General features: G+C 36.4%; 1 protein-coding gene across 2 annotated transcripts; it reads left to right on the top strand.

Moving 5' to 3' along the window:
* Window positions 1-1,282: 1,282 nt before the first annotated feature.
* Window positions 1,283-8,583, top strand: LOC129268743 (reticulon-4-interacting protein 1, mitochondrial-like). Of its 2 annotated transcripts, XM_064104785.1 has the most exons (3): window positions 1,295-1,394; window positions 2,887-3,015; window positions 3,989-7,838. In XM_064104785.1, the coding sequence occupies exon 3, from the start codon at window positions 4,076-4,078 to the stop codon at window positions 5,300-5,302; it is 1,227 nt and encodes a 408-aa protein (XP_063960855.1). In that variant the 5' UTR covers window positions 1,295-1,394; window positions 2,887-3,015; window positions 3,989-4,075; the 3' UTR covers window positions 5,303-7,838. The 2 variants fall into 2 exon arrangements, with proteins under 2 accessions (XP_063960854.1, XP_063960855.1); XM_064104784.1 differs by lacking the exon at window positions 2,887-3,015 and having other exon boundaries at window positions 1,283-1,394; window positions 3,989-8,583.
* The last annotated feature ends 2,312 nt before the right edge of the window (window positions 8,584-10,895 follow it).

Here is a 10,895-nt window from a genome sequence, read left to right as displayed (position 1 = left end):
GCTTTATATGTATTTTATGTTCATTTTATTCTATTTATTGAACTTAATCCACTAGGTTGTGAATACCTGTTAATATTTCAGGTGTACTCAATGCCCCTTGCCAGCATTTTTTTCTAGTAGCTTGCTTCCAAATTAAACGATGGTATTATCTAAAGTCTTGTGCTATTTACTATAATCGTTGTTTTCGTCACCATCTTCATCGTCATTCTTAAGATGATGCTGATGATGATGAGGTTGATCTTTTCATTGGCGGATCTAGCATTTTGAAATAGAGGCGATGCAAAGAGCAATTTTCTTGGATTTAGCTAGATATGTTCAATAGGTGATTGTCAAACAGTAATATAAAAGGGGTGCGTGTCCCTTGCGTTCCCGCCTGGATCCGTCTCTAAATTACATGATTATTGATATTGTCAGTGTCATTATCGATCATTTATATGAACTTTTGTGTTGTATATCATTAATGTTCGCCAACTCACCATGTCAAGGAATTCAATTATGTTATAATCAAAGAAATATAATTTTGATCTAGCTGATTTAAAGAATATATAATGTGATCATTATGTTATCTCTCTTATTGGGGTGGTAGGAAATAAAAGAGAAAGAAAAAGACCCTCGTTGTTCTGAGATTTGTTTTTACTGTTTCTTCATATACTTACTAATTAATTTGACAAGAGATCAAAGGGTGTACTTCCTGTTTCATCCCTTTTTTTATATTTTAGGGCAGTAACCCCCTTGCCACCCCCCCCCCCCCCTCCCTCCAAGATTTTTTCAAGTTGTGAAAAAAAATGTGATGAAAAGAAGAAAAATAGGAAGAAAGAGGAAGAGAAGGAAGAAGAAAACCTTGAAAAGGGAGAGGTAGAGATCTATTGGTGAGGTAACAGAATTCAAATTGAGTAAAATCTGCCCCCCCCCCCCTTCCCATCAAAATTCTCTGGCGCTGCGAGCCAAGATGGACGAAATGGCAATCAACATTCCAAGTCCCTTGGAAGCGCATAGAGACATTATTCATAATTGTGATATGCGCTATACAAGAACTGTTTATTATTATTATTATTATTAGATTAAATGGTAAAAAAATCTTTTTAAAACATCTAGGATGATACCAAACGCAGTAGACGATGCTGTTGGATAGACCAATCAGCAATTGCCCCCAATTACCCGTCTCGAGTCGATGATTTACCGTAATTGGCATACAGATTATCTCTGTGATGATTGGTCAAATGTTTTTAGGCTGATTTTGAGCTCTTACTTCAACCTTTTATTGATCATGTGACTACCAGCTGACCTTATGCGCATGCTACCAACGTGCAAATCATAGAGTACCCCGTCGCAGACGCAGTAACTGATTTTAACCCCCATATCAACCTGTTATTGTGCCGTAAGATCGAAAACTGGTGAGTTATAATCGGGGTTACAGTTTCAATCATTCTATTTATGATAGACAAAAGGTAGCATGTTATAAATTGATAAAAGCTGGCCGAGAAATTGGCTCGGACTTGCCTGGTGAATTTATTTTAGCAATTGTTCGATATGAAAATGCCCGTGTCCGCTGGCCCAGCAACACGAGAGTGCCGTGTGGGCACTTGCTCGTTCCGAGAAAGTACATTTTTTTATCTCGTACAAAAGTAGCCAATCAGAATTAAAAAATCAGGGGGCGAGGAACAGTTTGTGTATGGGGGATGTTCTTGTAAAACTAGAGGGGTTTTGAATCAAAATAATGAAATATGGTCAATTTTGTTTAAAATTAAATTAAACAATACAATATGTTGGGAGTTTGGCGATAAAAAAAATTGCAAGCTTGGATTTGGAATGGATCTGGACTATGGGGGGGGGGGGGGGTTTACATCATAGTCTGTGTCCATGTAAAGCTGAGCTGACGAAGAGTCTTGAATTAATAAAATAATATAATAAGATTTTATGTTGGGAGTTTGGCATTTTTGTTTTCTGTAAGCCTGGTTTATTGAAGATGGGGGGGGGGGGCTGAACCACTTTACTTGTAATTTTGTATCTTTTTAGGCCTGTTTTTTACATCATCATAAATAAATATTGGGACTTGACCTCAAAGATCTAGCTACCAAGTACCGGTACCTACAATACATTCCTGAGCTGAGCTGAATAAGGGGTAACTTGGTGAATCAGGAAAAAAAAATAGACAATTAAGATTAGGGCCAAAAGAAAGAGAAAGAAAGAAGAGATGGAAGTTGAAACACAGGGAAATAGAGAGGGGCGGGAGAAGGAGCAGAAGAGGAAATATCAAATTTGGCTATAGTCTTAGCATCATACATCGATTAACAAAATATACATCTAAAGCGAAATTGTAGGAATTCAGTTTTGATAGGAACAGCACTGATACAGCAGTATTGAACACATTAATTAATAAGATGATAATTAGCCTGATTTGAGAATGTGTCTAGACTGTATTGCCACAAGAGGCAGAATCGGTCTTTGACGTGTACACCGTTTTTCGAAGTCATACACATTTTCATGAGGCAATGACTTCCTGGTATAACATTGAATACACAGCATCATGCAGTCTTTAAATGATGCATACATGTAGCTCATGTTCATGTACAGACTGTACAGTGCGTAGTGCAAAGCGCACTATCATTGATCACTATTGATACTGTTATCATTATCATTGAATTATTCTGATATATATGGGATATCCAATATCTAGAATTCGTTTTTTCAACTCGTTCAGAAGTCAGAAGGAGGTGTGGGTCCAGGTTAAGTGTATTGTTACAAAGTAGAGTTGTGGACTTTATGATCCATTGGTGAATGATATATGTGACTCCTAGTGGCGCCTAAACGCTCTGGCTTAGATAAAGCGTAGGATGTGTGAACCATTGTGTAAATAATGACTCAACCCTCCAACTCTTTGTTCAGAATGTTCCTGCAACATGACTGGTGATTCCAAATCCAATTACAAGATGGCAATAGGTGATACTCTCAGTCTCTCATAACCAAATAAATGTACCCTACATGGTTGGTCAACTCATTCACCAGCTTAACCAAGTATAAAAGAAAATATAATCCTGCTGCAAAAAGTTATGAAAAAATATTTCTGCCATAAAAATTAAGTAGAAAGGGAAAATATGAAAATACAATGACTTAATAATTTCGTACTTTATTTTTGCTATGAGTATGGTAGAAAGAGATATAAAACCCAGTATTTCATTGAAGTATGGTAATAATGTAATGGTATAATATTCTAGTATTTAAACCTAGGTTTTAATCATCCCAATATCCACCAATGGGTCATCCTTGTGTCCATCTTTAAAGGTCAAGTCCACCCCAGAAAAATGTTGATTTGAATAAATAGAAAAAAATCAAACTAGCATAACGCTGCAGTTTTCATCAAAATCGGATGTAAAATAAGAAAGTTATGGAATTTTAAAGTTTCAATTATTTTTCACAAAACAGTGATGTGCACCACTCAGTGACATGCAAATGAGCCAGTCGATGATGTCCATCACTCACTATTTCTTTTGTTTTTTATTGTTTGAATTATGCAATTTTTCATTTTTTACAGATTTGACAATAAGGACCAACTTGACTGAACCATATAGTTTTAAACAATACTAATTCCACATGTTCAGGGAGGAATTAATCATTGTTTTACTTGACAATGAGGAGAAAATTAGAATATTTCATATTTTATACAATAAAATACAAAAGAAATAGTGAGTGATCAGTGATGTCATCAGTCCCCTCATTTGCATACCGACCAGGATGTGCTTAGAACTGTTTTGTGAAATTAAGCGAAACTTTAAAATGTCATAATTTTCTTATTTTACATCTGATTTTGATGAAATTTTCAGTAATATGCTCGTTGGATTTTTCTCTTTTTATTCAAATCAACTTTTCGTTGGGGTGGACTAGTCCTTTAAACTTGTCAACTGCAAAAATCTGATAATAAGAAGCTGTAAAAATATGTTTGCTATGTGAGTGTATGTGACTATGAGTTTTTTTTCTTTATCTTTTAAAGGAATCCAGCTGACATATTTTTGAAAAGGCCTGGTTTAAGCTTAGGACATTCTTCAGTCTGACTTCTGACTGTATCAAGGTCGGAAGCATGAATGCCCTCAGAAGACTCACCTTGACAGAGACGATAAGGAGGGGGTTTCTTCAAGGTACTGTTGCTCCACCCTGCAAGGTCTGCAGAAACCCTGCTCTTCCCTTGTCAACCTTGCCTGATACAGGAATCAAGATGCTAGCATGGCAGATCGATGACTACGGTGGAATAGATCGGTTTAAACTTGTTGAGAAACCTGTCCCCATAATCACCAAGCCTGATCAGGTGTTGATTAAAGTCCATGCGTCAAGCATCAACCCTTTAGATATTCGAATGCGAGGTGGCTATGGTGCTAGGTTGTTCAACCGGGCGCGAGGTGTTAGTAAAGCTGGTGATGAGCTTCCGTTGACTCTCGGTCGCGACTGCTCTGGAGTGGTCGTGGACATGGGTCGACTCGTAAAGGGGATTGATATCGGCCAAGCGGTCTGGGCCAATGTCCACGCAGCGAGCCAAGGTTCCCATGCACAGTACATCCTGGTGACGAAGAACGACCTCTCAAGAAAGCCAGAGAATCTAACCCATGTTGAAGCTGCTTCTATAAACTACGCAGCTATCACCACGTGGAGTGCAGTCTATGCAGTGGCGAAGATCAGACCCGAGAATGCCACAGACAAGCGAGTGTTGATTCTTGGAGGATCTGGCGGTATAGGATCATTCGCCATACAGCTCATGAAAGCTTGGGGCGCTCATGTCACCACAACTTGCAGTGCATCAGCCACAGAATTTGTCTCCAAACTCAAACCCCACCATATTGTTGACTACAAAAGACCGGATGTGGAGTCGGAACTGAAACGTATCGGCCCTTTTGACTTCATCCTTGACACCGTCGGAGGAGACACAGAACAATATGCCATGAAGGCCCTGAATAAGGGATCGCAGTATGTCACGCTTGTCTCACCCCTCATGTTGGAAACTGACAAGCATGGTTTAGTACGAGGTAGTCTCTCTTCGAGCTGGGTTCTCTTCAACAAAAACATGCAAGCCAACAAATACGGTGGGAAGTACCGATGGTCCTTCGCTCATCCAAGCACCTACGCTCTGAACGAGGTTGCAAAATTGGTGGAACATGATTTGATACGGCCATGCGTGGAAAAGGTCTTTCCTTTTACAGAACTACCTGATGCGTTTGCAAATATTGAGACAAGGAGTGCGAGAGGGAAGACTGTTGTGAATGTTGTAGGACAAGAATTGAAGGTTCCAAAGTCAGCTGATTTCTACATGTCATAATACATGTATATTATATACCTATAAATGTAATTCATGAGTATTGAACATAATATCAATTGCCTATTAACACCCTTCTATATTTTGCAAGGTCTCTATTAATTTATTTTCAAGACAACCTCAACTATGGTGGTACCTGTTTCGGCTCTAATTTGATATTAGTCTACATGTAGATATTGCAAGAAACTTGCTATCAATTGCAATTCAATGTTAGCTCCTAAAATCAATGACAAGTCTTTGATTATTTTCAAATTTGCAATTGATTGCTTGTCAGCTTCTTGCATCAACAAACATGAATTGATTTGCTTTAGTTGAAACTGATTTATCACTTTTAAATTTGCAACTGATATTTGCAATTGATTACAAGACCCTGTAAGACCCTTTTGGGCTGATTTTCTCTCTCAAATATTAAAATGTGAAACACACTTCGGGGTTTCCTACTTTAAAGATAAAGTGTAATGTAATTATCTATCTATTTGTCTTGTACCAGAGAGTAACATGAATTTGTAAAATGATCTTATAGAAACGTAATAAATTTGCACAGAGATGATAGGCAATTTCAGGATGAGAAAACAAAAGTACAAGATGATTGTTCAAGTTGAAACAAGGACTGGATCTTGTCAAGTCAACTTTCTCAGGTTAAAAGACATGATGACAACATGTCCTGGCCACTGTAAAGTCAATTTGAAGAGATGCTCCTCGTCTCCTATCCTATCAAAGCTTGTCTGATAAGGCCACTTTGTCAAAAGTATGTGCTGTGTCTTTTAGCTGGGATCTTTTATGAGGGCGCTGTGCATCTTTTCGTATTAGGTCCAAAACTGACAGTATCATTGTAACCCTAAGAATTTTTTAGACTTTTTAAGATCTTGAAGTTAGCATTTCTAATCTGCACTTGTGATATTCACAATCACAACACATTTACAAATCAGAATCATCTTTTTTTCAAGGAAGAAAGTTATCAGTTAGTGACAGTAGTTGATTTTAAAGAATTTCAGGTTATGCAAATCGATTCAACCAATATTGTGTGTGGCAGTAGGTAAAATAATGTCCGTTTTATGGTGTGCATGGTTGTTTTGTCTTGTTGAATATGATATGTGGAGCGTTGTGGCCCAGTGGATTAGTCTTCTGACTTTGAAACAGAGGGTCGTGGGTTCGAATCCCAGCCATGGCGTAATTTCTTTCAGCAAGAAATTCATCCACATTGTGCTGCACTCAACCCAGGTGAGGTGAATGGGTACCTGGCAGGAATTTATTCCTTGAAATGCGTGTGCGCTGTAATCTTAGTAATTACGGCTGCCAAGCTACAGCCGGGGTAATAATATCCAAGTCCTTCAGAAGCGCGCGCATAGACATTATTCATAATGTGATATGCGCTATACAAGAACTGTATATTATTATTATTATTCACAAGTGGTGTACATCTACATGTTGAATTTACAATCTTTGTCAGTGACAGGTGCTTGTGTTTGAAATTAAGGAGTACAGTTTCATTAGCAAACATCTAGATATCATCAATTTATGAAATACATGTAGCTCAAGTTATCATTGGTTTATTCTGAAATATTGTGCAGGCAGTGTTTACTTCAGCTTGGGAAAAATGTGAAGGGGTGGGGGGCAGGGGTGAGTTGGATACATGTTCATGTCGATTTATCGTTTTATTTTTACCTTCTCCTTCAACCAATGTGAGTTTGAATTTATAGAAGGCAAGGATTTACATGCGTGGGATAGTTTCCTCTGATGCAGTTTCGTTTTCTTGAATGTTATCATGAAAAGTGTGACATTGTGTATATTGTATCATGCAATTCATCAAAAGATTCACAGCAAAATGACTAGAGTTTGAAATACCGTAATCCAACATAATTTTGCAATATAATTTGACTCGCATATAAAAAATTTGGGGAAATTATTATTTTAAGAAATTTTGGTAAACAATTTCGGTACAGTTTCCAGTTTTCTGTGATACAGAAAAAAATGGAGGGAAAAATCACTGGTTTCAGGAAGATCAAAAAATCTACAGATTTTCACAGATAATGCAATCAAAGCAAAATCCAATAAATAATACTGTGAATGAGTGTAAAATGTGCTCATTAAACCTGTTTGAAGTATTCAGCATCGGTTTCACCAGCTGTCTGCATGGAAATTTATATTTTTCAAAGAATTTCACTACCCGTAATTAAAAAGTTCTTATGTGTATTACTATTTGTACATGTTGCCGAACCACATAGAATGTGACTTTTAGAGCACCAAATAATACAGAATATGCATTATAGAATACAGAAAATTGATGTCTCTAGACCCCCCCCCCCCCCCCTCTCTGCCTAAAGCTAGACTTTGTGTAGTTGTTAAACAATCTACCATAGGTCTACATGTAATTCTATGTGATTGTTTGTTGAGAACTTGAGACACAAAGCGCATCTGTTACAGATGACAGATAGTGGCCATGCTAATATCTAGAATCAATGTGAATAATCATTGTGTAATGTATTTTGCTTGAAACGGCTCATCTTATGACAAATTAAATTGATTTGATAATTTAGTAAAAAAAAGTATGTTTACCTGTGCCCTGGCTTTTTATCAATTTGTATGAAAGTGGGGAACGAGAGAATGGATAAAGTTTGAAAGAAAGTTTTTCAAAATTATATGTAAAATAAGAAAGTTCAAAGTTTCTCTTGAATTCATAAAAACTCTTTTTATTGACATCCTGGTCAGAATTCAAATGACGGAATTTGGGAACCTATGATGTCACCCACTGACTATTTTATTTCTTATATGAAAATGTTTATGTATTCATTGCAATGTCATGCAAAGTTTTATTCTTACCTAAAAATGTGGAATTGCCATTGTGATCCCATGATGATCTTCGTAATGATCAAATTTACAAAAATAATAATAAATTGAATATATTCAAAGTGTATTTTAGAATTTTTTTTTATTAATCACCTTTTATTCGTAAAAAAGGGAATCAAATACAATAATATGCCCAGGTTATCAGTTCTAAATGAACGAAATACAGGGCAACATAAATTGAATACAGTATAGGTATACATAAACAAACATAAAGCAAGAGATGATAATTATTTACATATCAAACGCGTCAATTCGATTCAAAACAAAATTTATACTTAGAGTGGTGAGAAGGGGGAAGTAGGGGATGTGCTATCCTGTGGTTTAACTTAGGTTGTTCTGATTTTAAAATGAGGTCATTGTACTAACATATGGTATTACAAAAATATATAAATTATGCAATTATAAATATATAAACAAATAAAAAGTAAATTCACATAAGTAAGCCTAGATCTTGAGTTTATATTTTGTATATATAACAAATGTGATTTTGTTCCGCAAATTATGATATATTACAGTCTGGCATACATAAATGAAACAAGAATGGTTGGAATAAAAAGAAATCACGGTGGGAAGAATGAGGAAGCAAGGGCTGATGGAAAAGAAATGGTGTAGAAAAGGTTTGGAAGAAGAGAAGAAATAGGAAAACGGGAGAAGGCCGGAAAATAGATAAAGAAGGTAGAGAGGGGGTGAAGTATAAGGAAAAGGGAAAAGGAATCAGCCCTTACGCCAAATACCCCAAAAATAGTAAGTGTATCTACATGTGATTTACACCATCAAATCTTCCATTTGCATACCACGGTTTTGTCCTTTCATATGGAAAAAAGTGAGATTTTAAAATGTCATAACTTTCTTACTTTACATCCAATTTTCGAATTATTTTCAGTGTTATGCTTGTTGGATTTTCTCTAATTCAAATTATAAACCATCATCTCCCCCTTCATGTGCATACGTTTTGCTGCTTATAATGAATAATGTTCATGCAAATTACTGGATCAAATATGTTCTCAGGGTGTGCAGTTTTCATTCGAATATCAAATTTGATTTTTCTTCTGTCTAAACAATGAAGAATATATATTGACATTTTCACATCACAAAGCGGAAGGCGTCCAAAGTCCACCCTTTTCAACATGATGAAGTGTTTGTTTCAAAGGGTACCATGGCATTAGTTTCATGATTAAAGTATACATGAAGATGTCAGAGCACTTGTCACCCATTTTTTTTTTTCTTGCAGACTACATTCTCAAAGGCAAGCCCGTAGCTGCAAGGGGGTACGGTGGGTTAACCCCCCCCCCTAAATTTTCAAAAGCAAGAAAAAGTATTGGAGGAAACCGGCCAGTTTTCTGGGGATTGGCCAACAGTTTCAGTTGATAACCTTTTTTTTTTCGGGGGGGGGGGCTTGACAATTTTTTTTAACGAAATGTCCAACAGTTTTGACTGACACCATTTTTTTGAGGGGGGGGTAAGCAATTTTTAAGCTACATTCGAACCCTCTAATTAAAATCCCTGGCTACGGGGGCTGAAAGTGAAAATACATCTCTACATCTCTGTTGTCATTATAGACACATGAGAGGTATACAAAAATCAAAATGCCTGTACGTTAAAATATCATTCTTCTTATAATCTAAAGTGTGAATAAAAAAAACAGATTGCACATCAATCTAGTGGATTGGTGAGATGTGTCTGCTCTTCATGAATTCCTAAAACTTTGACAGTCCTTAAAATGTTTTGGGTGCATGCTTTTTATAAAATTACACCTAAACACATTAAACACTTTTTGTAGTGTGATCATGAACATGAGACGTATTTCACTAATCAAATATTGCGAGCGCGAAGCGCAAGCTGAAAACTTTTTATATTCAGACCAGGAAAAAGGGACATTTTAAGGACTGTTATGGGAATTCATGAAGAGCAGACACATCTCACCAATCCACTACTCATTTTAAGTAGTCTTGAAAAAAGCATGTGTCACTAAAAAATAAAAGTCGAAGTGCAAGGAACTATATTCGGTGTATATTGACTTGAAAACGGAATGTTTTAGTACCATTTAATCCCCTTGAACGGGACTATTTATCTCATTAAACAGACAATGCGAGTACCAGGAGTGATAAACAAAAAGGCCCTAGGCAAATTAGGTTTCCTAAAGTAAAAAAAAAATATATTTCGTGTGTAATATAATAAAATATAATGTAACATCATAATCAGTGGCGTACCTAGGATTTTCAACAGGGGGGGCAAAATCGGCCGCCAAAATTTGACAAGCAAAAAAAAAAAAAAAAAAAAAAAAAAAAAAAAGGTCTTCAATGAAAAAATGAAGGTTTTCGTACCAAAAAAAAATTGACAAAAACAAAAAAAAGGACTTCTATGAAAAAATGAAGGTTTTCGTACCAAAAAAAAATTGACAAAAAAAAAAAAAAAGTCTTCAATGAAAAAATGAAGGTTTTCGTACCAGAAAAAAAATGACAAGCAAAAAAAAAAAAAAATAAATAAATAAAATAATAATAAAAAAGGTTTTCAAGCTCATCAGGGGGGGGGGGGGGGCAATAAAGGTCTTCAAGCTAGCTCGTCAGGGGGGGCAGGTATATGTCTTTTGTATGGGTTGTGGCCCCCCCCCCCCCCCCCCCGTAGGTACGCTAGTGATCATAATATGATAAATAATAACTTCTTCTTATTCTTCTTCTTCTTTTACTCCTTTTCCCCCGGTTTTTTTATTGCCAGCCGATTGGGGGATGGGCACGTGCCCCCCGTAGTT

Source organism: Lytechinus pictus, chromosome 9 (assembly GCF_037042905.1).
Source record: "Lytechinus pictus isolate F3 Inbred chromosome 9, Lp3.0, whole genome shotgun sequence".
Classification (NCBI taxonomy): domain Eukaryota; kingdom Metazoa; phylum Echinodermata; class Echinoidea; order Temnopleuroida; family Toxopneustidae; genus Lytechinus; species Lytechinus pictus.
This window is presented reverse-complemented; position numbering and strand designations above follow the sequence as displayed.

Bases quoted from the DNA above. Each gene is read 5' to 3' on its own strand.
- LOC129268743 (XM_064104784.1), top strand. From the start codon at position 4,076: ATGAATGCCCTCAGAAGACTCACCTTGACAGAGACGATAAGGAGGGGG.